This window comes from Trachypithecus francoisi, unplaced genomic scaffold, assembly GCF_009764315.1.
Source record: "Trachypithecus francoisi isolate TF-2019V2 unplaced genomic scaffold, Tfra_2.0 Lachesis_group10, whole genome shotgun sequence".
Taxonomy (NCBI): Eukaryota; Metazoa; Chordata; class Mammalia; order Primates; family Cercopithecidae; genus Trachypithecus; species Trachypithecus francoisi.
The window spans coordinates 37,051,262-37,078,384 of NW_022681455.1; the positions used below are offsets into that span (position 1 = coordinate 37,051,262).

General features: G+C 47.6%; 1 protein-coding gene across 1 annotated transcript; it reads left to right on the top strand.

Moving 5' to 3' along the window:
* The first annotated feature begins 11,666 nt into the window (after positions 1 to 11,666).
* LOC117088530 (60S ribosomal protein L12-like) lies at positions 11,667 to 26,003 on the top strand. The gene is made up of 3 exons (XM_033219820.1): positions 11,667 to 11,891; positions 17,651 to 17,723; positions 25,393 to 26,003. Exons 1-3 carry the CDS (start codon positions 11,667 to 11,669, stop codon positions 25,977 to 25,979), a joined length of 885 nt encoding a protein of 294 aa, XP_033075711.1. The 3' UTR covers positions 25,980 to 26,003.
* The last annotated feature ends 1,120 nt before the right edge of the window (positions 26,004 to 27,123 follow it).

Consider the following 27,123-nt stretch of genomic DNA (forward strand, 5'->3'; position numbering starts at 1 on the left):
GCCAAGGTGGGTGGATGGCTTGAGCTCAGGGGTTTCAGACCAGCCTGGGCAACATGGCGAAACCCCATCTCTACAAAGAATACAAAAATTAGCCAGGCATGCTGGCACGCGCCTGTAGTCCTAGCTACTTGGGAGGCTGAGGTGGGAGGATCACTTGAGCCTGGAAGTTAAGGCTGCAGTGAACCATGTTCATGCCACTGTACTCCAGCCTGGGTGACAAAGTGAGACACTGTCTCAAAAAATAAAAATAAAAGAGCGGCCACGCGTGGTGGCTCATGTCTGTACTCCCAAAGACCTGTAATCCCAGCACTTTGGGAGGCCGACGCAGGTGGATCACCTGAGGTCAGGAGTTTGAGACCACCCTGGCCAACATATTGAAACTCCCGTCTCTACTAAAAATACAAAAATTAGCCGGGCATGGTGGCAGGTGCCTGTAATCCCAGCTACTCAGGAGGTTGAAGCAGGAGAATCACTTGAACCTGGGAGATGGAGGTTGCAGTGAGCCGAGATCGCACCATTGCACTCCAGCCTGGGTGACAAGAACAAGACTTTGTCTCAAAAAACAAATAAATAAAAAAATAAAAGCGCAAAGATCATGACAACTGTTTTCTGAGATGCTCCAGGCATTTTGCCTGTTAACTTTCTGGAGGGCCAAATCACAATAATATCTGTTAATTATGAGAGTGTTTTGAAAAAGTTCACCAAAGCTTTTACAGACAAATACCTGGGAAAGCTTCACCAAGGAGTCCTTCTCCACCACAACAATGCTCCTGCTCATTCCTCTCGTCACACAAGGGCAAGTTTTCAAGAGTTTCCATGGGAAATCATCAGACATCTCAGTGTGGCTCCTTAAAACTTCTTTTTGTTTACTTTTTTTTTTTTTTTTTTGGAGACAGTTTCGCCCTGTCGCCCAGGTTGGAGTATAGCGGCACAATCTCCGCTCACTGCAACCTCCGCCTCCCAGGTTCAAACGATTCTCCTGCCTCAGTCTCCTGAGTAGCTGGGATTATAGGTGTCCTCCACTACGCGCAGCTAATTTTTTGTATTTTTAGTAGAGACTGGGTTTCATGTTGGCCAGGCTGGTCTCAAACTCCTGGCCTCAGGTGATCTGCCGGCCTCGGCTTCCCAAAGTGCTCACGCCTGTAATCCCAGCACTTTGGGATTTTGAGTTTGAGACCAGCCTGATCAACATGATGAAACTCCATCTCCACTAAAAATACAAAAATTACCTGGGCATGGTGGCAGGTTCCTGTAATCCCAGCTACTCGGGAGGCTGAGACACGAGAATTGCTTGACCCTGGGAGGTGGAGGTTGCGGTGAGCCGAGATCACTCCACTGCACTCTAGCCTGGGCAACAGAGTGAGAATCTGTCTCAAATAAATAAATAACATAAATTTTAAAATATTTAAAAGGCAACCATTTTTCTTCAGTTGATAGTATTCAAAAGACTGCATTGACACACTGAAAGTCCCGGGACGCTCAGTCCTTTAGGGATGGACTACATGGCTGGTATTATCACTTACAGAAGTATTTCATACTTGATGGCGCTTATGTTAAGAAATAAGTTTATATTTTTTATTTGTATCCTTTAGTCCCATTTTCTCACAAACTTTATGAAGTCCCCTCATACAGGCACAGTCAGAGAAAGATACATAATCATAGGTAACCACTCCCCTCACTCTGGACATGTAAGCTGGTCCTAATCTTTCTCTACTGCGTTCAATGCTGCAGTGAGCATCCTCTATAGAAATGCTGAGGGCAGGTTTTAGTCACGGGATTGGGGAGCACACACAGGAATGCCAGTGCCTGGGGGCAGATGGGCAGTGAGAAGAGAGTGTCATCCACTAGGGAAACCCAAATAATGTGGAGACCGAGGGCACCACAGCCTTCCAGGATTGTACAACGTGGCCTGCAGTTGGCCCTCACTGAGTGGCATGTGAGATGTGACAGGCAGGTGCTGTTTGCTGGACAAATTAACTGTGTTAGTGCCATCTTCCCTCTATGAAAACCCCTCACATTCTGTGACGGATCGACAGCCCGCCCTGTGAGCTATGCCCACAGCCCCCACAGGCGCTCCCGTGCACTGCTGGGGCATAGGAGTCCACACCCTGGCCACAACTGCCCAGGCAAAGGTTTGGCCTGACACAAAGGCGGCCATTTATGCACTGGATATGTGGGAGGGGCAGCCCAGCTAAAAGACTGCCCAGTGGAGACCTTCTACACTGGACAGTGACTTATCAGGCCCATCAGACTGTCTCTCACGGGACTGCCTGAAAACCAGAGGACCACAAAGTGAGCCATAGGCGAGGGCTACACAGGAGAAGGTAGTAGGCAGGGGCCAGGAGGTGGAAGCCAAGAGGTAGCAGAAGACATCAGGCAGAAAGGATCCGTAGTTGGCCTTGGCCTGAGCCTCCAAGGACTCCAGAAGGAGGTTCTTCTCTTCCAGGAGGGCTGCTCTTTGTCTGCCGAGGCCCTCCCCGGCTTCCCACCCTGCTGCTTAGCTTTACAATAAAGCCTCATCACTGGAGGTAACCAGAGTGGGTCTGTGCTCCCTGCAGCCTGCAGGACCCTCACTGCACATGTGCAGACAGCACTTTACAGTTTACATGGTGCTTTCCCAGGCATTCTCTCATCACAACACACGCGGGAGGGAGAACACCTTATCCCCACGTCATAGATGAAGAAACTGATGTTCAGAGAGGATATGCGTCCATTGGCAGGTAGATTAGGGAGGAGAAACTCAGAACCAGGTTTGCTGACCTCATGTCCAGGCTGTTTTCATCACACTGAGTGGTCTTCCTTCCCTCCCAGAAGATGCCTTCACTGTGCTGTGCTACCACTGCCGCTAGCCTTCTCTGTTTGAAGGTGAACTGGCCTTAGTTGCTTCATGTGCTTCAAATTGTCTACTGCAATTCAAATGTTGTAATGCATGAGGGCTGTGTAGTAACATAATGCATGACGACTGCATAGGTTTTCTGTCCATAGTGTCCAGCACTTGTGACCATACAGTAGGTGCTCAATAAGTGCTGATGGTTCCAAATGCAGTTTTGCAAAATGTAGAGGTCCAAATCCCACCCTCCAAGTATGGATTAGGATTCTCTGCAGATTTGAAAATTACAGATAGAAAGGATGCTTATCCAGCTTCCTCAACTCTCAAAAACATAGCCATGAACCAGGAAATTAGCAAATATATGTAAATAAGCAACCAAACTGAATCTCATAAATTCCATGCAAAACAGCTGAAGCATGCTTGTCTTCAAAAAACTGCTGTTCCCTCTCTCGGTACCTATAAACCTTTACTTTATATATAATTCTAAGGAGCTTGGTCAGTTGGTTTCTCAGTCCACAGTTCACTGGAAGCGTGCTTAGGAACAGCTATGAGAAACTGCGAGCTGAGGCCGGGCACGGTGGCTCACACCTGTAATCCCAGCACTTTGGGAGGCTGAGGTGGGTGGATTACCTGAGTTTAGGAGTTCAAGACCAGCCCGGCCAACATGGTGAAACCCTGTCTGTACTAAAAATACAAAAATTAGCTGGGCGTAGTGGCGCACGCCTGTAGTCCCAGCTACTTGGGAGGCCAAGGCACAAGAATCACTTGAACCCAGGAGGCGGAGGTTGCAGTGAGCTGAGATGGCACCACTGCTCTCCAACCTGGGCAACAGAGCAAGGCTCTATGTCAAAAAGAAAAAAAAAAGAAAATTAATTGTGTTACACAAAGGAGCCCAGCCTTCCCCTCAGTGTTCTGGCATGGCCAGCTGTGCTTGCAGTGATTGCTTCATCACACTCCACAGACAGGGTCCAGCCCTCCAACTTGTGTGCTGCATAGTAGTTAACAGCACAGATTTTGGAGCCAGGCTTGCCGGGTTCAAATCCTGCCTCTGCCACCGCTGAATTGTGTTTATTATTCAATTCTGTATGCTATCAGGGGGTGGTGGCTCACATCTGTAATCCCAGCACTTTGGGAGGCTGAGGTGGGAGGATTGTTGGAGGCCAGCAGTGTGAGACTACCCTAGGCAACATAATGAGACCCCGTCTCTACAAAAAATATAAAAATTAGCCAGCCATGATGACGCGTGCCTGTAGTCCCAGCTTCTCAGGAAGCTTGAGCCTGGGAGGTCAAGGCTGCAGTGAGCCATAACTGCACCACTGCCCTCCAGCCTGGGCAACAGAGTGAGACCCTGACTCAAAACAAAAACAAGGCCAGGCACAGTGGCTCATGCCTGTAATCCCAGCACTTTGGGAGGCCGAGGCGGGCGGATCACGAGGTCAGAAGTTTGAGACCAGCCTGACCAACATGGTGAAACCCTGTCTCTACTAAAAATGCAAAAATTATACGGGCGTGGAGGTGCGCACCTGTAATCCCAGCTACTCGGGAGGCTGAGGAAGGAGAATCGCTTGAACCCGGAAGGCAGAGGTTGCAGTGCGTGGAGATCGTGCTACTGCACAACAGCCTGGGCGACAGGCTGTTGTCTCAAAAACAAAAACAAAACCAGAAACAAACTCTGTGTGCTTACCTGTTCCCTTGCCCCTTATTCCCCAAAGTGGGGTCCAACAGGACCTGGAAGCTTGTTAGGGAGGCAGAATGTCAGACCCAGAGCTGGTGAATTAGGATCAGTGTTGTAAGATGTTTATGTGCACATGGAGTGTGAGAAGTCCGTAACAAATAATGTTAAATGAATGAAATTGGGCATTCTAATACATGAAAGTCCCAGGAGCATCAACAGGATAGAGAAGGGGGCGGGGGAGCAGAGGGCTGGCCCCTGAGGGAAGGAGAGGAGCTTGATGTAAAGAAAAGAGAAAGTGGGGGAGGCTGGGCACTCAGAAGGACTTGGCTCAGCTACTTTCCCAGCTGGATTCCTTGGGATTCAATGTCCTCATTGGTGCAATGGAGTGACTGATGCCCACCTAACAGAGCTGTGAATAGGAGAGGAGATAAGTCCAGAAGGCACTGCACAGAAAGGGCCCTCAGGCTGTCACTGTGGCAGGCTCACGCCCTCACCCGAAGCCCTGGGGCCAGAGCTTTGCGGTTTCAGAAAGGTCACTCGATGCATGTGCTGACACTACATAATACTCCAGTAGGGTCTGGGCAGTGCCCTTAATTAAACCCAGCAAATTTTTGCAGGAAAATGTCTGAGCAGTGAGAGACAACGTAAAGATTTTTAAATAACCTCACACCAGGTCAGGTCAGGTTTGTGGCCAAATGAGTTTATACCAAACTTGTTGAGGGGGTGGGGGGGAGTCTGCTTTTTTAGAGTTTTTGCTTTTTAGAATTGCAGATCAGGGAGTGTGAAGCTGGATAACAAAGGAGGAGGGGCAGCCTTCGATGGGGATGGTGAGGAGACCCCACCAAGCTTGGCATGGGATGCAGGAAGGGCTGAATGGTTTGCCCTCAGGGGCGAGTTCACACTTGGAAGGAAGGGGCAGAAAGCATGCCATCAGCAGGCCAGGCACGGTGGTTCATGCCTGTCATCCCAGCACTTTGGGAGGCCAAGGCAGGCAGATCACCTGAGGTCGGGAGTTCGTAGACCAGCCTGACTAACATGGAGAAACCCCATCTCTACTAAAATTACAAAATTAGCCAGGCGTGGTGACACATACCTGTAATCCCAGCTACTCGGGAGGCTGAGGCAGGAGAATCACTTGAACCCGGGAGGCAGAGGTTGCAGTGACCAGGATCATGCCATTGTACTCCAGCCTGGGCAACAAGAGTGACACTCGGTCTGAAAAAAAAGGAAAGAAAAGAAAGAGAGAGAGAGGAAGGAAGGAAGGAAGGCAGGCAGGCAGGCAGGCACACAAACAGTAGGAAGTCGCCAAGGCTAGGGTCTGAACAGGAGTATGATCTAATCAAAGACAGAAAGCAACAGATTTGTCAGGTTTGCAAACAAACAGGAAGAGGGCATCCTAGAGTTACCCCATCCTCCTGGCCCTACTTGAATTTCCTGGGAGGAAGAGTGGATGCACCTTACATACACACAGCCCTCACCAAAAACACACATGAAAAAGGCTCTCATACTCTCTCAGACTGTCAGGGGCAACCCATAGGGCCTTATCTACTACATAGGCACATGTAAAATTATAATACATTATAGCAAAAAATTAACATAATTCGAATTTTGTGTGCCAGATGCCATGAACATGTTCTTTTTTTTTTTTTTTTTTTTTTCTGGTTCTAATTCTTTTTTTTTTTTTTTTTTTTTTTTTTTGAGACGGAGTCTCGCTCTGCCGCCCAGGCTGGAGTGCAGTGGCCGGGTCTCAGCTCACTGCAAGCTCCGCCTCCTGGGTTTACGCCATTCTCCTGCCTCAGCCTCCCAAGCAGCTGGGACTACAGGCGCCCGCCATGTCGCCTGGCTAGTTTTTTGTATTTTTAGTAGAGACGGGGTTTCACCATGTTAGCCAGGATGGTCTCGATCTCCTGACCTCGTGATCCGCCCGTCTCGGCCTCCCAAAGTGCTGGGATTACAGGCTTGAGCCACCGCGCCGGCCCTGGTTCTAATTCTTACAGCAGCCCTGTGAGGTATGAATCTTTGTTCTATTTTACAGAGGAGGACATGAAGGCTCAGGTTGCCTAAGAAAGGCCAGGGTCACGTGGTTGATTCATCGAATGCCAGTGCCTGAGTGCCCTCCATTGAACCACACTGCGAGGCCAGAAGTCACTGAGGATCTGAGGCCAAGACAGGAAAGGGACGAGTCAGAGGGCTGAGATCTGGAAGAGAGAGTGTGTCCTGCAGCCTGAAAAGCCCCTGGTTCACACTTCGGCTCTCCCCTCAACCTTCCTGTACCTTATGCTTTGGGTGTATCTCCTGTAAACCCCAGAGATGGGATTTGTTCTTTATCCATTCTGACAATCTTTATCTTTTTTTTTTTTTTTTTTTTGAGATGGAGTCTCACTCTGTCACCCAGGCTGGAGTGCAGTGGCATGATCTCGGCTCACTGCAACCTCTGCCCCTCCAGGTTTAAGCGTTTCTCTGCCTCAGATTCCCGAGTAGCTGGGATTACAGGTGTGTGCCACCACACCCGGCTAATTTTTTGTATTTTTAGTAGAGACAGGGTTTCACCATCTTGGTCAGGCTGGTCTTGAACTCCTGACCTCGTGATCCACACACCTCGGCCTTCCAAAGTGCTGGGATTACAGGCATGAGCCACCGTGCCCGGCCTGACAATCTTTATCTTTTAATAGGAGCATTTAGTCCATTTAGATTTAATGTAATTACAGATATATAGACATATGGGATTAAATCTACTCTCTGCTTGCTATTGGTTTCATCTGTTCTACGTTCCTTTTTCTCTCCTTTTTCCCCCTTCTTTTGGTATTGGGTTTTTTTTGTTGTTGTTGTTGTTTAGGTTTTTCTTTTTGCTATTGAATTTTTCCCTCTATTAGTTGGGAGGTTATATGTCCTTTTCTGTTTGACTTTGCCCTCAACTCAATTTTTTGATAATTAAGTGAGTGTGTGTGTGTAAAGTGTTTTGTACCACTAGTCCTATAGCTTGGGATGGTGTTAGGCAGGCCTGGCTTAGAACTCTGGCTCTGGCACGTTCTAGCTGTGTATTCCTTTTAGCTGCTTTCCCCTAAGCCTCAGTTTCTGTATCTGTTAAACATGGATGATGGAACCCACTACACAGCTTATTGTGACACTTTAGTGAGTTTACAGGATGCCAAGTGTTCTGCCTAAGAGCACAGAAAAGGGGCTCAACAAATGCTTGTCCCCTTCCCCTCTCTAGACTTTGCCTTTCTATGTCCGGGAAGAATTGGCCCTGGATGGAAGCTGCCCAAGAGCCTAGCTGCGTAGCTTGGCTTGACCGTAGGAAACCTTCCCAGAAGAAATCTCTCTGGAATGAGATGTTCCCAGGGTACAAATGATCTGTAGCATCATCAGTGGACAGCACAGCCTCAGTCTGGGAAGTGGGAGGTTGCTGGGAAATTCTGCTGAAATGGAGGAGGGATGGGGTGTAATGATTGGTGTCCCAGGGGAGACTAAAGAAGTGGAGAGGATTGCCCAACAGTGTGTGTGTCTCCAGCCCTGCCCGGGAAGAGGGGCCTGACTGGAGAGTGACGGCCTCCTCTTCTCGGAGGCAGGTGTGTCCTCTTGGAGAGCACAGCAGTGACTCACCAGACTGCCACAGCTTGTTATAAATATCCCCTGAGACACCTAACTCCCTCGGCCCTGATTCTATATTAGCACAAGCTGCGCTCCATTATTCCATAATTAATTAGGTTTCCTAGGCACCTCAAGACTGGAAGAGGGTGTCCCAGACTGCTGTGGACACAAATATTGCAAACTACATGGCAGCCCCCACCCCCAACTGTGAACTGAAAAACCAGTGCATGTGCGCTGTCTCTCACTCTCGCTCTCCTTTCTCTCTTTCTCTTACTCTCATCTGTTTACCTATTTACAAATCAGCATTGGGCGAATTTTGCAAGGTGAGGGCCAGCCAAATGTCCCCTGTTTGAATAACCCTAAAATTTCAGGGACTGATCCAGTAATCCAAACCAACCTCACTCTCATTTACTTAACCCCTTTGGGGAAACTGAGGCCCCAAGAGGGGACGAGGATCCATACCTCAGAACGAGACCAGGAGTGGTTGGGTGGGAACTCAAGGCTCCCTGCCTTCCCATTGCTTCAAATCTCAGAGCCCGGGTTTTCTATCTGTGCACAGGGGTGAGTAACAGTGCCTGCCCTGAAGGAAGACGGTCAGGAGCATTGAATGGAGGAGAGTGAAGGTGCTCCTCAGTGGGAGCCCAGCCCATGAAAGGGCTACAGAAGTACGAGGGTCTTCATCTCATCCCTCCTCCATTTTTTCTCTTCCCTGACCAAGATCTTTCTCTGTATCCTTCCATTATACCTGGCAGTGGATACGCATGAAAGATTACGTTAGAAATTGGATTTCATCAGAAGCAACTCTAGGCTTCAGGAACAACAATAGATACCATCTGTTGAACACCTACCATGTGCTAGTTACTGTTCCCATACATCATCTCATTTAATCCTCTAAACCTGGCTGCCTAATAGGCAGCCACTAGCCATATGTGACTATCAAGCACTAGTACGACTGAGGAAATGCATTTTTTTTTTTTTTTTTTTGAGACAGAGTTTCGCTCTTGTTGCCCAGGCTGGAGTACAATAGCATGATCTCGGCTCACCGCAACCTCCGCCTCCTGGGTTCAAGTGATTCTCCTGCCTCAGCCTCCCGAGTAGCTGGGATTACAGGCATGTGCCACCACGCCCGGCTGATTTTTGTATTTTTAGTAGAAACGAGGTTTCTCCATGTTGGTCAGGCTGGTCTCGAACTCCCAACCTCAGGTGATCTGCCCGCCTTGGCCTCCCAAAGTGCTGGGATTACAGGCATGAGTCACCGCGCCCACCCGGAAATGCATTTTTAAAATTTTATTTTAAATTTAAAAACTGATAATTCCATTATCAGAAAACTTTTAAGTATGTTTAACAACTTGGGCATGTGAATCTACTGTTTCCACTCTACATTTTGTGAATACCTAATTGCAGATCAAGTATGTCCAGGGGAAATTTAGCATCCAAACTGGGAGGTGCTGTAAGCTTAAAATCCACACCGGTTTAGAAGACTTGCCATTAAAAAAGAGAATGTGGGCTGGGCATGGTGGCTCATGCTTGTAATGCCAGCACTTTGGGAGGCTGAGACGGGTGTATCACCTGAGGTCAGGCATTTGAGACCAGCCTGGCCAACATGGTGAAACCCCATCTCTACTAAAAATACAAAAATTAGCTGGGCGTGGTGGAAGGCACCTGTAATCCCAGCTACTTGGGAGGCTAAAGCAGGAGAATCACTTGAATCCAGGAGGTGGAGGTCGCAGTGAGCCGGGACTGCACCATTGCACTCCAGCCTGGGCAACAGATTGAGACTCCATCTCAAAAAAACAACAAAAAAAAGAGAGCGAATGTGAAATATCTCATTCATTATGTTTTTCATATTGATTAATGCTGATTGACAATTGTTTGGATATTTTTGGTTAAATAAAGTATATTATTAAAATTAATATTATTTGTTTCTCTTTACTTTTTTAAATGTGCCTAATAGAAAAATTTAAATCACATATGTGTTGGAAAATCTGGTGAAGTCTGAAAAAAGTCTGTAGTTTAATTAATAGTATTGTGCCAATGTTAATTTCTCAGTTTTGGCAAATGTGCCTTGGTTATGCAAGATGTCAACCTTAGGAGAAGCGGGTGAAGGGTTTACTGGAACCCACTGTACTATCTTTGTAGCTTTTCTATAAATCTAAAATCATTCCAGAATGAAAAGTGTAAAATACCCCCTGCAAATTACAAATATAATTACATTACATTTCTATTGGAGAAACATGTAACTCTATTATATTTCTTTTTTTTTTTTTTTTTTTGAGACAGAGTCTCACTCTGTTACCCAGGCTGGCATGATCTCAGCACACTGCAACCTCTGCCTCCAGAGTTCAAGCGATTCTCCTGCCTCAGCCTCCTGAGTAGCTGTGATTACAGGCGCCCACAACCCCGCCTGGCTAATTTTTGTATTTTTAGCAGAGCCGGGGTTTCGCCATGTTGGCCAGGCTGGTCTCAAACTCCTGACCTTAGGTGATCTGCCCACCTCGGCCTCCCAAAGTGCTGGGATTACAGGTGTGAGCTACTATGCCCAGCCAAACTCTATTATAATTCTATTACAGAACCTAAAATAGTTATTTCTGTAAGAGGTATTATCCTCATCTTATTGATGAGGAAACTAGTGCTCAAAGAAGTTAAGTAGCTGGGTTTTGGACCCATCTGTTTACTGTGAAGCCCTTTTACTTTCTCCAGTAGTCCCTTCGCTTCTACCTTAGTGGCTGGCACCCACTAGATCTGAGAATTTTCTTGCTGTGTCCTCTTCAGAGGGCACTAGTGTGGGTACGTGGACCCCCTTGCTATAGTGGGCAGGAGCTAAAGATGGAGAGCAGAGGCAGGAGAATCTGGAGGGTACCATTCATGCGGGACCAATTTGAGGTCTAAGGTTGTAGGATAAAGGGGAAGGACTGGTAGATTCTTACATTCGATTGACTAGTTGGTTTCTTTGATCTCTGCCTGACTTTGGAAAGGATCTTAGGAGCAGCTGCTGCTGTCGCAAAGAAAGAATTGGCAGGGCTGACAAAGCTTTAGATTCACAGGCACCAAAGGGAAAAATAATGGCGCCACAGGGGTAGAGCCAGGTACCTGTGCACGTCCCCGTGTAGGGAAAAGGCAGCAGGCAGCAGGCAGGCTCTGTTTCCAAGGTGCCTCATTTGACTTCCTCCTCTCTCACTTCAGAGGAGGGAATTCTCCTTTCCGATGTAGAAAACCTGCCTCCTGACCTGCAGCCACAAAGCTCGGCTACCACAAAGCTAGGCAACCCCATTCCTGTCTAATCCTTCTTTTCAACATGTCCTGAGACTGCCCCCAGTCCCAGCCCTCCCCACGAGCAAGAGCACTGTGCTTGGAGTCGTGAGTACCTGTCTCTCTGCCAGACCTGCCCCCTTCAGCCTAAAAGGCCTCTGCCAGCCAGGGCACGACTCTGCTGCATCCAGAGGGGCCAGGGCCAGGCCCGCCAACAAGCAGCGCACCGTCTGCGGCCAGCCGCCCACCACCTTCCCACTTCCAGATGTCTCAGAGGAGCCCTGGCTGCCTTGAAGCCCACATGGGCAGCCCTGTCCTGACATGCCCCTGCCCCTTTGCTGCCCTGCCGTGCACTCTGTCTCGCGGCGGCCAGATGTGCCGGCTTTGGTGCTGGCGGCTCTTAATGAGGTCCAGATGTGCAGCCTGGCCTGGGCCAGCAGCGGCTGCTACCAAAGGAGAGGGAGGCCCTGTGAGGGAGCAGCCAGGCTGCAGCTGGCCGCGGCGGTGCTGGAGGAGGAATGCTCTGGGAAGGATTCCCACTGGAATGTGAGCTCTTGGGATGTCTCTGACTAAATAAGGACCTGGCTTCTTCTTGGAGCTGGAGGCCCCAGCTCCTCTAGGCGCAGCAGCACTATGAAAGTGTCTTCAGCTGTCCCTGGCTCCTTTTCTTGACAACTGGCTTTTTTTTTTGCTTTTTTTTTTTCTACTAATTATAAAAGTGACATAGATCCGGGCATGGTGGCACGTGCCTGTAATCCCAGCTACTTGGGAGGCTAGGGCAGGAAGATTGCTTGAGTCCAGGAGTTCCAGGCTGTAATGATGCTATGATTGTTCCTGTGAATAGCCACTGAACTCCAGCATGGACAACAGAGTGAGACCCCATCTCTTAAAAAAATAAAATAAAATGTTATATACAGTGATGAAAGGCAATTTAGAAAACCCAAATAACCTAAAAGATGAAAACAAAGAAGAAAATAAAAATCACCTATGATCCCATGGCCTCAACTACTATTAAAGTTCTGGCGTACATCCTGCTAGATGTTTTTCAAATACAAATATACATAAGTTTGTTTGTTTAAACCATGCCGCAAAGACTCTCAAAATCTGCATTTTTCACTCAACTCTTTCCACTTGCGTCTGCCACACAGGTATTTCCCAAATTGGCTCCATAGAACACTAGGGCCATTTTGCTATTAATTGGGAGTCTTCCACCAACTGTTTGAGATGCATAGGCTTACGCCAACTTAAATGGGCTGCTTTGCTGAAGGACTTCTTGGAGTCTCTAATTTACTAATGTGTGTTCTGAATCATCAAGCAGAGACTGGCACTTCTTAAACACATTTCACCATGAAATATCTTGAGGGATCCTCTTGGGACTTGAGTCTGTGGAACATCATGTAGGAAATGTATTATTCATCAGGCTGCAGAGAAGCCAATTGCATGTGTATGCCACGGTGTATTCCAGCATCCCTCAATGGATGAACATTATTATGGTTGTTTTCAATGTACTGCTATTATAAATAACCCTGTTATTTATATGTGTGTGTGTGTGTGTGTGTGTGTGTGTGTGTGTATATATATAACCCTGTTATATGATGGGCATTCTCATACTTCCATCTTTTTTTTTTTTTTGAGACAGAGCTCGCTCTGTCACCAGGTTGGAGTGCAGTGATGCACTCTTGGCACACTGCAATCTCCGCCTCCAGGGTTCGAGCAATTCTCCTGCCTCAGCCTCCCAAGTAGCTGGGACTACAGGTGTGTGCCACCATGCCCAGCTAATTTTTTGTATTTTCAGTAGAGATGGGGTTTCACCATGTTGGCCAGGATGGTCTCAATCTCTTGACCTTGTGATCTGCCCCCCTTGGCCTCCCAAAGTGCTGGGATTACAGGCGTGAGACACCGTGCCCGGCCACATACTTCCATCTTTGTTGTACAGAAACATTCCAAGAAATAGGTCTGTTGCTCATGTTGAAGACCATTTTAAACTCTCAGGTTCTAGGCTACACATGGCTCTTGCCCCAGCTCCTTATTTAATCCTTACATGCTAGGGAAGGGTCTACCCCATTACCATAAAAGGACACATTGAGGAGGATGGAAAGTGGGGTCTGTGAGTCTTTATCCATTTCTTGAGCGCTTGTACTACAGTGGGCTTGGGGATTATAGTGAAAAATAACTTTTCTTGGCCTATCAGAAACAACACTGTAATGAACATCCATGAACAACTATTATTTCCCAAAGAACCATTGCAACCTGAGAGTGAAACCACATTTGGGGTGCAGAGAATCTGTTCCTGAGTCACCTATGAGACCATACAGCCCTATAGCACCCCTGGGTGCCTAGCAGGGGGATGGAAGCTGTACAATCCCTGAGGTGTTAAAGTGCAGAATGAAATCTCCCTGTTTGAGTGGGAATACAGTAAGCACATCGCAAGCACAGCTCAGACCTGGGCAAGACTTACCACTTACGTCTTCCTCCATATTCTCCCCTTTGATCCTCACAATACCCTTGTAAGGCAGGGAGTATAGACTTAAGTTCATTCTACAGATGAGGAGACTAAGGCTCAAGGCAGGAGACTTGCCCAAGGTCACACAACTAAGTAGGAGGGAGGAACTAGACTCCAGTGACACCACTCCATGCCTCCAATCAACACTATCACCTGATGAACTGCACATTGCTGTCAGCAAAGAATGCATTCCTTCCTTTACACAGGCCTTTCTCAACACGGGACGTAGGACCCAGGCTTTTTAATTTTTATTTTTATTTATTTTTTTTTTTTGAGACGGAATCTCGCTCTGTCACCCAGGCTGGAGTGCAGTGGCCGGATCTCAGCTCACTGCAAGCTCCGCCTCCCGGGTTTACGCCATTCTCCTGCCTCAGCCTCCCGAGTAGCTGGGACTACAAGCGCCCGCCACCTCGCCCGGCTAGTTTTTTATACTTTTTAGTAGAGACGGGGTTTCACCGGGTTAGCCAGGATGGTCTCAATCTCCTGACCTTGTGATCCGCCCGTCTCGGCCTCCCAAAGTGCTGGGATTACAGGCCTGAGCCACCGCACCAGGCCTTAATTTTTATTTTTTTTAAGAGACAGGGTCGGCTGGGCACAGTGGCTCACGCCTGTAATCCCAGCACTTTGGGAGGCCGAGGTGAGCGAATCACCTGAGATTGGGAGTTCGAGGCCTGCCTGGTCAACATGGTGAAACCCTGTCTCTACTAAAAATACAAAACTTAGCCGGGTATGGTGTCCCGTGCCTGTAATCCTAGCTACTCAGGAGGCTGAGGCAGGAGAATTGCTTGAACCCTGGAGGTGGAGGTTGTGGTGAGCCAAGGTTGCACCTCTGCACTCCAGCCTGGGCAACAGAGCAAAAATCTGTCTGAAACAAACAAACAAACAAACAAATAAACAGGGTCTTGCTCTACCCATGCTGGAATGCAGTGGCATAATCACAGCTCACTGCAGCCTCAACCTCTTGGGCTCAAGCCATCCTCCTGCCTCAGCCTCCTGAGTAGGAGTAAGCGTGTTACCTCCACACCCAGCTAACTTTTAAATTTTTGTGCTGCGTGAGGTGGCTTATGCCTGTAATCCCAGCACTTTGGGAGGCCAAGGCAGGCGGATCACCGGAGGTCAGGAGTTCGAGACCAGCCTGACCAACATGGAGAAACCCCATCTCTACTAAAAATACAAAATTAGCCAGGCGCAGTGGTGCATGCCTGTAATCCCAGCTGCTCAGGAGGCTGAGGCAGGAGAATCACTTGAACCTGGGAGGTGGAGGTTGCGGTGAGCCGAGATCACGCCATTGTTCTCCAGCCTGGGCAACAAGAGGGAAACTCTGTCTCAAAAAAAAAAAAAAGAAAAAGAAAAAAAGAACAAATTTTTTGTAGAGACAGGGTCTCGCAATGTTGCCCAAGCTGGTCTCAAACTCCTGGCCTCCGTGATCCCCTTGGACCCAAGCATTTTGATTGGGAGTGGAGGAAAGAGTCCAAAAGGTCTGGAGCCTGCGGCCTGAACCTCAAGGCCACTCCTGGCTGTGTGTGTGTTTTCTTTGGTAGGGAGGTGGGGTGGAGAGGGGAGGGAGAAAATGAAAAGAGAGCTCTTCAGAGAGGAGCAATACAGCCATAAATAGGTACCACTGTCAGGGAGCAGCTCTTATTCATCTTTGCATCCCGAGTGCCTTGCACCTAAGTAGATGCTCCATGCAGGCTCCTAAACTGAAGACATAACCCCCAACCCCTGGGATGATCTCTCCCGTGCTCAGTCCTGCATGGAGACCTGTGTGTATTCTCTTCTTGGCTCCCCTCACACTCATCCTAACTTCTCTTGCCCCATCTTTCTCCACACTCTCAATCTCCAGTGTCTGCCCCTTCTCACTCCCCTCCACTGCCAATCACTGAAACGTTATTCATTTGAGACTCATGTCCCTCAGAAACAAACTCAGGTCTATAACTGAGGGCTCTAGCTAAGCAATTCTTTGATCTCAAGGATGCTTTCTAGCTGGGGCTCTTGACCATATTTAAGTATTAGGTTTCTTTTGAAAATCTAAGCAAAGGTAGAGATCCCAGGAAAATACCCACACAGCAAAGATGTGCTTTCGGTGTCAGGAGTTCACGTCTGGACCTTCTGAGAGCTGTGGTTGGGAGAGGCTGTCTTGGTGGACAGTGCAGTCCATATTCCTATGAGGCAGCCAGTTTCTGCAACCTTCCCTCTGCCTGGGAGACTACTCGGGATTTGTCTACCACACAGCCAAAGGCTAGTCCAGAACTAACAGGTCCACCATCCCTTATTCTCAATTTCAAAATCCCTGAACTTCTGAAAACCATATGATAAAACAAGTCTTATCATAACACATTTGACTGCAGAACTTAACCTGACGTGAACTTATTTGGCAACAAAATGGCCCCCAACTGACGCAAGGCTATTTACAGACTTTATTTACACCATTTAGTGTGTGAATATTCATGGACTTTGCTTAAAAATATTTATGTGTTTACCAGGTGCTGCCCCAGATCCTGTGGTGGGTATTTCATAATATACAGTGTGCGCACCGTGGCTTTTTTCTAAACTGTGAAAAAATCTGAATTCAGAAACCTATCTGGCCCCAGGGGTTTCAGGTAAAGGACTATGAATCTGTAGCTATAAACATTTATCCTAAAAAAGTTCACAGGCTGGCTGGGTATAGTGGGAAGCCGAGGCAGAAGGATCACTTGAGCTCAGGATTTCAAGATTGGCCTGGGTAACATAGTGAGACCCTGCCTCTACAAAAAAAAAAAAAAATTAGCTGGGCGTGGTGGTGCGCACCTATAGTCCCAGTTGCTCGGGAGGCTGAGGTGAGATCGCTTGAATCTGGGAGGTTGAGGCTGCAGTGAGCTGTGATCATGCCACTGCACTCCAACCTGGGTGAAAAAGCGAGACCTTGTCAAAAAAAAAAAGAAAAGAAAGAAAGAAAGAGAAAGACAGAAAGAAAGATGGAAGGAAGGAAGGAAGGAAGGAAGGAAGGAAGGAAGAAGGAAGGAAGGAAGAAGGAAGGAAGGAAGGAAGGAAGGAAGAAGGAAGGAAGGAAGGAAGGAAGGAGGAAGGAAGGAAGGAAGGAAGGAAGGAAGGAAGGAAGGAAGGAAGGAAGGAAGGAAGGAAGAAGGAAGGAAGGAAGGAAGGAAGGAAGAAGGAAGGAAAGAAGGAAGGAAGGAAGGAAGGAGGAAAGAAAATCATTCACAGGCTTATGAGCAAAAGAAGTCAGGGAACAAATGGGCACCCATCGTACAATTCCATTTATATGAAGTTCAAGAACAGGCAAAGCTGATTGTTGGTGGTAGATCAGAACAGCAATTACCTCTGGGGGGTGAGACTGATGGACGGGAGGGAGGTGAGGGAACCTTTCAGGATAATGGAAATGTTCCCTATTCTGATCTGGGTGGAGATTGCATGGGTACATACATATGTAAAAATTTATCAAGCTGTACAGTAAAGATGAGTGTGCTTTGCTGTGAGTCTGTTATACCTCAAAATAAAAGTAAAAATAAAACTTACGGGAATACATTATCTCAAATTAAGCAATAAGAAGCTGCTCCCTTGGCACTCCAACCCACCCTGCGATATCTTCGAACTTCCCAACAAAGCTTAAATTAAAATGATCTTAATATAAGTTTGGCTTTTCTTTAATCCCCAGAAATGAGTTTAACACAAAGTCACTTTTAATGAATATTTTTTAAACTCTGATTTGCCCTCAAGAAGAATCCATCCCTGGAGCAGATCTTTGCTCTGAAAGTGCTGCAGGATACCACCCAGGCCTGGCTCCCTTCACCCTCTCCACTCTCAGCACCGCCACCAGGAAGGACGTCTCCTGGCCCCACCACCTCCAGGACGGCTGCTGAAAACATACCAGCCAGGCGGTGTGCAGGGACCCAGGCCTGGCATCCTACCCGAGGTGCTGCAAGTCAGAACTTGCACCCAACAATATCCTGTAATTGCATCTGATTAGCTGGAATTTGGAATCTGTACTTGAGAACAGCAGGACACAGGAGACTCCTTGATTAAACAGGTCAGAGAACCATACACTGCTAAGAGGAATGGGGGAGCCTCTTCCCGCAGCAGACTCATTGCTCAACATTTGATTGCACATGGCCTTGTCCTTTGACACTCACTCCCACAAAAACCCCACCCCCACCTTCCTCCCATTTCCTATCTGGGTCCTGGAGCTCAGCCAACTGGGACCTTGCTTCTCTCTGTGGCTCCACTCCTGACTGGGTTCAACCCACACGCCAACCTTCCCCCACTCCAGCCACAGGGCTCTGGTCTGATGGCCTCAGGCTGTCCTCAGCTGCCTCAGATCCTTTGAGGAACAATGCAGGGTATAAACAAACCAACCTACTTGGCTTTTTCCTCATCTTTCTAGTACAGTGCTGTCCCACAGAACCTTCCATGCTGATGGAAAGATTCCATATCTGCTTTGTCCAATATGGTGGCCACTATTAACATGCTGCTATTGCCAGGCACGATGGCTCACACCTGTAATCCCAGCACTTTGGGAGGCCAGAGGCGGGCGGATCGCAAGGTCAGGAGATTGAGACCGTCCTGGCTAACACAGTGAAACCATGTCTCTACTAAAAATGCAAAAAATTAGCCTGGCATGGTGGCGGGCGCCTGTAGTCCCAGCTACTCGGGAGACCAAGGCAGGAGAATGGCGTGAACCCCGGAGGCGGAGGCTACAGTGAGCCGAGATCGCCTCACTGCACTCCAGCCTGGGCGACAGAGTGAGACTCCGTCTCAACACACACACACACACACACACACACCACACACACCAAAACAAAACAAAAAAACAGGTGGCTATCGGGCACTTGATGTATGGCTAAGTGTGAATGAGAACCATCGTTTTACTTTTATTTTCCATTTTTAATTAAAAAGCAAATACTGGCTAGGCATGGTGGCTCACACCTATAATCCTAGCACTTTAGGAGGCCGAGGAGGGGAGATCACCTGAGGTCAGGAGTTCGAGACCAGCCTGACCAACACAGCAAAATCCGATCTCTATTTGGGAGGCTGAGGCAGGAGAATTGCTTGATCCCAGCTATTTGGGAGGCTGAGGCAGGAGAATTGCTTGAACCCAGGAGGCGGAGGTTATGGTGAGCCTGACCAACATAGCAAAATCCCATCTCTATTTGGGAGGCTGAGGCAGGAGAATTGCTTGATCCCAGCTATTTGGGAGGCTGAGGCAGGAGAATTGCTCGAACCCAGGAGGCGGAGGTTGTGGTGAGCCAAGATCGCACCACTGCACTCCAACCTGGGTGACAGAGCAAGAAGGCAGCAGCAGAACTAGGTCCGGGGTGTGGGAGGAGAGAAGCTGAGCTGCTGTGCTGAGGACTGGGACTTGGGCAGGGATAGAAGCCCCTTGTATTTTGTGAAATAGTTTCCTCTCTGTGCTTCCCCAAGAGACTCTTAGAAGAGACCTACTATGGTGCTTTCTAAGCAGTGTTGGAATCTCAGCTGTTTTTGAATGCTGGGATGGGCCTCCAGGTGGTTCAGTACATCTGGGTTCCATTTGCAAAATGTCTGACACATTTTAGGAGCTTAACAAAATGCTCAGTTATTCTACAAGAAGACAGATCTGGGAACTGGAGAGATGAGGGCTGGATATCTTCAAAGAGCAGACAGAACACCTTCCTGAGATATCAGGCCACTAGGTTAGGTTAAAGGAGTGTTTTTAAAGGAGTGTTAGGTCCCCATGACTTTCCTCTCTCTCGAGCTGCACTGTTCAGTATGGTAGCCAATAGCCACAAATATTTGCATTTTATTATTTTATTTTATTTTATTTTATTTTTTTGAGACAGCCCAGGCTGGAATGCAGTGGCACTATCTCAGCTCACTGTGACCTCTGCCTCCTGAATTCAAGCAATTCCTATGCCTCAGCCTCTTGAGTAGCTGGGATTACAGGTGTGCACCACCACGCCTGGCTAATTTTTGTATTTTTAGTAGAGATGAGATTTCACCATGTTGGCCAGGCTGGTCGTGAACTCCTGACCTCAACTGATCCGTCCGCCTCCGCCTCCCAAACTGCTGGGATTACAGGTGTGAGCCACCACGCCCTGCCTTCATCTTTTCTTGTTCAAAGAAATTTGATCTACTCTGGATTTTGTTCTGCCTCACCTCTCTTGAAACAGCATTTGAACAGGCCAGCTGCCATCCTTCCTCCTTGGCAGGAGAAAGAAGACAGAAGTGGCAAATACTTAGCATATAACTCTTTTTCCTTTTAACCCTGTTACACAAGGTCACTATTATCCCCAGTTTACAGATGAGGAAACGGTGGCACTCACTAGTTTAGAGCACACTGCCAGGGAATGGAGAAATCACAACACAAGCCCAGAGCTATCAGACCCCTGGATAATGTCCTATGCCACCTGCCCCCACTCTCTGATGATAAACCCCCTACCCATGGCTGATGACTAAACCATCTGCATTAATTTAACCTGCTACATTTAGAGCTCCTAGATTACTCCACCCCAAGGAAATTGTTTTTTAACCAGGACACAAAGACTTGACCCAAGAAGTGACTCAGATCTCAAACCCTAACTTCTCAATCTGGACTTCAAGGCTCAGCAGAGCATGCTCAGCCTCCTCTCCTGTCACCTCCCAATTCTGACAAGGTGAGCCTGTTCTCCAACTCATCCCAACTCAGCTGTCTACCAAACCATAGCCAGGTCCTCCCTACTGCTAAGCAGGCTGCTGCTCTCCTCCCCCTTTTAAAATCATGATAAGCCAGGTGTGGTGGCTCACTCCTGTAATCCTAGTACTTTGGGAGATCGAGGAGGGGTGGATCACCTGCGGTCGCGAGTTCGAGACCAGCCTAGCCAACATGGTGAAACTCTGTCTCTAGTAAAAAGACAAAAAAAAATTAGCTGGATATAGTGGTGGGTGCTTGTAATCCCAGCTACTCAGGAGGCTGAGGCAGAAGAATCACTTGAACTCCAGAGGCGGAGGTTGCAGTGAGCTGAGATCGCGCCATTGCACTCCAGCCTGGGCAACAAGAGCAAAACTGCATCTCAAAAAAAAAAAAAAAAAAAAGGAAGAAAAAATCATGATAAAATATATATAATATAAAATATACCGTTGATATCACTTTTTGGTGTACAGTTCAGCAGCATCTACATTGTTGGGCAACCAGTGCCACCATTCATCTCCAGAGCATTTAAGCTTCTCAAACTGAAAATTCTATACCCATTAAACTGTAACTCCCCATTCCCTGTTTCCGCCGGCCCAGCCCCTGGCAACCACCATTCTACTTTCTGCTTCTATGGGTAGGCGCCTCATATAAGTGGAATCGTACAGTATGTTTTTGTTCTTTTGTGTCTGACTTATTTCACTTAACGTAATGTCTTCAAAGCTCAAATGTTCTGTTTCTGTTTTGCCGGATGTGGTGGCTCACGCCTGTAATCCTAGTACTTTCGGAGGCCAAGACAGGCAGATAACTTGAGATCAGGAGTTCGAGACCAGCCTGGCCAACATAGTGAAATCCTGTCTTCACTAAAAATACAAAAATTAGCCGGGTGTGGTGGTGGGCGCCTGTAGTCCCAGCTACGCGGGAGGCTGAGGCATGAGAATCGCTTGAACCCAGGAGGTGGAAGCTGCAGTGAACCAACATCATGCCACTGCACTCCAGCCTGGGCAACAGAGCAAGACTCCATCTCAAAACAAACAAACAAAAAACATACCAAGTTTCTATTTTAAGCTGAATAATATTCCATTATGCAAATTCCTACTTTAAGCTAAATAATATTCCATTATGTGTATATGCCATATTTTGCTGATCCATTCATCTGTTGATGGACACCTGAGTTACTTCTACCATTTGATTATTGTGAATGATGCTGCTATTAACATGAGCATATGAATATCTGTTTGTGTCCCTGCTTTCAATTCTTTGAGGTATATAACCAGAAACTGAATTGTTGGCTCATATGGTGACTCTGTTTAATTTTTTGAGGAACCACCATGCTGTTTACTACAGCTGCTGCTCCCCTTTCAAGCTCATCCCACACTACACTCCTCTGACATCTTCTACATTAGCTGGCATATTAGCTGTCGCACTTTAAAATGTGACACTGAACTCATTTCTCCTAACCCAAGGATCTGGAGGAGACTCAATGGTGACGTGCCATGGGGCAGGTTTTGACCTGGTCCATTTCAGCATTTGTGCTAGAAATTCTAATGAAAGCATGTAGGTCTGCTCATCAAATATAAAGATGTTACAAGATGAGAGGTCTGCCATATGCAGAAATGAAGATTTTAAAATACTATGACAGGCCAGAGTGACCAAGCTATAAAAGTAGCTTTTTTTCATTGAGTGTCATGATGGACCAATTGCAATGTTATTTCCTTTATATACCATTCATTGAAAGGTAATAACTCTGTAAGATCAGATTTTTTTTTTTTTTTTTTTGACAGGGACTCATTCTGTTGTCCAGGCTGGAATACAGTGGTGTAATCACAGCTCACTGCAGCCGCAATTCACGGGCTCCAGTGATCCTCCCACTTCAGCCTCCTGAGTAGCTGGGACCACAGGTGCACACCATGAAGCCCAGCTAATTTTTTTTTTTTTTTTTTTTGAGACGGAGTCTCACTCTGTCGCCCAGGCTGGAGTGCAGTGGCCGGATCTCAGCTCACTGCAAGCTCTGCCTCCCAGGTTTATGCCATTCTCCTGCCTCAGCCTCCTGAGTAGCTGGGACTACAGGCGCCCACCACCTTGCCCGGCTAGTTTTTTGTATTTTTTAGTAGAGATGGGGTTTCACCATGTTAGCCAGGATGGTCTCGATCTCCTGACCTCGTGATCCGCCCGTCTCGGCCTCTCAAAGTGCTGGGATTACAGGCTTCAGCCACCGCGCCTGGCTTTTTTTTTTTTTTTTTTTTTTTTTTGAGACGGAGTCTCGCTCTGTCGCCCAGGCTGGAGTGCAGTGGCTGGATCTCAGCTCACTGCAAGCTCCGCCTCCTGGGTTCCCGCCATTCTCCTGCCTCAGCCTCCAGAGTAGCTGGGACTACAGGTGCCCGCCACCTCGCCCGGCTAGTTTTTGTATTTTTTTAGTAGAGACGGGGTTTCACCGTGTTAGCCAGGATGGTCTCGATCTCCTGACCTCGTGATCCGCCCGTCTCGGCCTCCCAAAGTGCTGGGATTACAGGCTTGAGCCACCGCGCCCGGCTTTTTTTTTTTTTTTTTAAGACAAGGTCTTGGTTGGGCATGGTGGCTCATACCTGAAATCCCAGCACACTGGGAGGCCGAGGCGGGTAGATCACCTGAGGTCAGGAGTTCGAGACCAGCCTGGCCAACATGGCAAAACCCCATCTCTAGTAAAAATACAAAGTAGCTGGGTGTGGTGGTGCATGCCTGTAATCCCAGCTACTCAGCAGGCTGAAGCAGGAGAATCACTTAAACCTGGGAGGTGGAGTTGCAGTGAGCCAAGGTCACACCACTGTACTCCAGCCTGGGTAACACAGAGTGAGACTCTGTCTCAAAAAAAAAAAAAAAACGAGAGAGAGACAAGGTCTCACTATGTTGCCCAGGCTGCTGGTGTTGAACTCCTGGGCTCAAGCAGTCCTCCCACCTCGACCTCCCAAGGTGCTGGGATTACAGATGTGACGACTAGTTTACATTTTTTATAATTTCATATAAATGAAATCATAGAGATAGACTCATTAATTTTCATCTGGCTTCTTTACTCAGCATAATTATTTTGAGATTCATCAATGTTGTTCACTGTCATTGTATCAATACCTGTTCAAGTAGGTTTTGTTTTGCTCAGTCAAATTCTATGGCATGGATATATTCACTGCTGATGGACATTGGCTATTTCAAATAAAGCTGCTAGGAGCATATGCCTTAGAATGGACATATGCTTTCATTTATCTTGAGTAAACATTTTGGAGTGGAATGGCTAGGTCACATGAAAGCTGTATCTTTAACTACTTTTTAGGAAACTGCCAACTGTTTTCCAAAGTGCCTGTTCCATTTCATACTCCCACCAGCAGTGCTGGAGAGTTTTAATGCTCTACATCCTGGTGAATACTTGGTATGGTCAGTTTTTTTTTTTTTAATTTCAGCTATTCTGATAGATGTGTAATAGATCACTTTTTTTTTTTTTTTGAGACAGAGTCTTATTCCATCACCCAGGCTGGAATGCAGTGGAATGATCGTGGCTCAGTGCAACCTCCGTCTCTTGGGTTAAAGTGATTCTCGTGCCTCAGCCTCCCAAGTAGCTGAAATGACGGCATGTACCACCACATCTGGCTAATTTTTGTATTTTTAGTAGACAGGGTTTCACCATGTTGGCCAGGCTGGTCTCAAACTCCTGACTTCAAGTGATCTGCCCACCTCGGCTTCCCAAAGTGCTGGGATTACACGCATGAGCCACCATGCCCGGACAGAGATCACTTTTAAATGAATCATACTACAAATCAAAAAGTGTCTGCAGAAAAATGCTAGAAGGCCCAGGATCTGCAACCAGAGTCCAAAGGAAACGGGGGAGGGGAGGTTAGGGGGATGGGTATCTGGCTTAGAGAAATGAGGTTATCTTAAATATCCGGAAGAGGGATTACATTTGTGTTTAGAAGATGCACTAGAACCCAGAGGGAAGAGCCAATGGGAAACAGACTTTGCTCCATCAAAGGACTGTCTGATACCGCCTTTCACAGGCAGAATGAGCTTTTCAGGAAGTGAGATCCCTGTTACTGGAAGTGTTCAGGCAGCAGAATTTGGAGGCGTCCCCTCTCAAGGACTGTCAATTCACATTGGTTCTGTACCTACTGTGCTCTGCAATAGGGGCGGGGCTGAGAAGATACAAAAGCAAAGTTATCACGCTTTTGCCTAAATAATATCATGTGATTAGGGCTCTGGCTAAGGTATGTGCAAAGGCGATGACAGGGAGAGGAAGGTGGAGCTTCCCAGAGGAGGTGACATTGCAGCTGGGTCTCAGGCATGCAGTCAGATATCGTGAAAAAATTCCTTGGCAGGGCTGGGTGCGTCCCAGCACTTTGGGAAGGAGGCTGAGGCGGGAGGATAGCTTGAAGCCAGGAGTTCAAGATCAGCCTGGGAAACAAAGCAAGACCTCATTTCTACCAAAAAACAAAACAAAACAAAAAAAAAAACCTAGGCAGGGTGGTAGGAGTTGGGGTTAAATGACCTTCCATTTTCTAAGATTCTAAAATTCGGCTACATTTATTAAACAACCTAAAAGTCCATCAGTAGGGTCCTGGCTATATAAATTGAGGTCTATCTTTAGAGTAGAATAATATTCATCTGAAATATATATCTAGGATGTTCTTTACATACTGATATAGAATGATCTACAAGACATACTAGGTGAGAAAAGTAAGGTTCATACACTGTGTGCCATGGGCCAACCTCTGATTTTTTTTTTTTTTTTTTTTGAGACAGAGTCTCACTCTGTTGCCAAGGCTGGAGTGCAGTGGCGGATCTTGTGATCCGCCTGCCTCTGCCTCCCAAAGTGCTGGGATAACAGGCATGAGCTACCCCACCCAGCCAACCTTTGAATTTTTTAAGAGGGGTCTAGTGAGCTTTTCGGCTCTCAGCTCAGAGGAGGCCAAGGTGCAACTTTCTTTGGCTGTCCAGAATCTGGGTTCATCCGACAACAGCTGCCTCCACCATGCGGCTGAAGTGTGACCCCAACGAGATCAAAGTCATATACCTGAGGTGCACTGTGGGTGAAGTCAGTGCCACGTCTGCACTGGCCCCCAAGATCGGCCCCCTGGGCCTGTCTCCAAAAAAGGCTGGTGATGACATTGCCAAGGCAATGGGTGACTGGAAGGGCCTGAGGATTACGGTGAAACTGACCATTCAGAACAGACAGGCCCAGATTGAGGTGGTGCCTTCTGCCTCCACCCTGATCATCAAAGCCCTCAAGGAACCACCAAGAGACAGAAAGAAACAGGAAAATATTCAACATAGTGGGAATGTCACTTTTGATGAGATCATCAACATTCCTCGACAGATGCGGCACCGATCTTTAGCCAAAGAACTCACTGGAACCATTAAAGAAATCCTGGGGACTGCCCAGTCTGTGGGCTGTAATGTTGATGGCTGCCACCCTCATGGCATCATAGATGACATCAACAGTGGTGCTGTGGAATGCCCAGTTAGTTAAGAAGCACAAAGGAAAATATTTCAATAAAGGATCATTTGACAAACAAACAAAAAAAAAGAGGTCTAGTGAGTATGAATACACACACACACACACACAGATGCATGTTTTTACTGGCATAATCTAATGTCCGTGGGCCACATGGGTTGCCTTTGAGAGGGGAAGCAGCTAGGAAACAAGTCTGCAAGAGAAATTGTATCTTACATACCCTCCTGTGCCCTTAGAATTTTAACTGTGTGAGTGGATTGCCTATTTAAAATAAAATGAAAATAAAACTAAAAGAAACCGTTTTGAAAGAAATTAAGGCTGGGGTTGGTAGCTCACGCCTGTAATCCCAGCACTTTGGGAGGTTGAGATGGGTGGATCACCTGAGGTCAGGAGTTTGAGACCGGCCTGGTCAACATGGTGAAACCCCGTCTCTACTAAAAATACAAAAGTAGCCGGGCATGGTGGCAGGCGCCTATAATCCCGGGTAGTTGGGAGGCTGAGGCAGGAGAATTGCTTGAATCAGGGAGGCGGAGGTTGCAATGAGCTGAGATCGCGTCATTGCACTACAGTCTGGGCGACAAGAGGGAAACTCCATCTCAAAAAAAAAAAAAAAGAAAGAAAGAAAACAAAGAAAGGAAAAGAAAAGAAAAGAAAAGTCACCTCCCTAGTTCAACACGCAGCCCCATTGTGCATTCCTTTCCCAGTGCCCATCTCTCTCTGTTGAACCAGGCCTGTGATGAGTCTCCCCCTCAGAGGGGCCTCCCCAGAGAGCTTCTATGGCATTCCCACCTCCCTAAGGCCTGCAGCGTAACCAGCTCCCAGGTGAGGCGGATGAGGCTGGTCATCGACCACCCTTTGCATAGGGAGGATCTAGAGCTCTGAATGCTCTGTGATGAGGCTCATAGGTTAAGCATCATCAGGTCTGGAGAAACTGCTCTGGTCCAGGAAGGAGGAGGGGATGCAACAGTGGAGGTTCTGCCCAAAAGCGAAGCATGTCTCTCCCTGATCTGACCTGGGCCCCTCAGCCCCTTGTGTCCATCCCCACCCACCACTGTCCTGGGGGCAGCACAGACTGGCTTCCCCAGCCGCCTCCACTGAAGAAAGGCCCAGACAGTAGTGGGACAAAACGGCGCCCCATGAGCGCCCAGTGGGTTAGTGG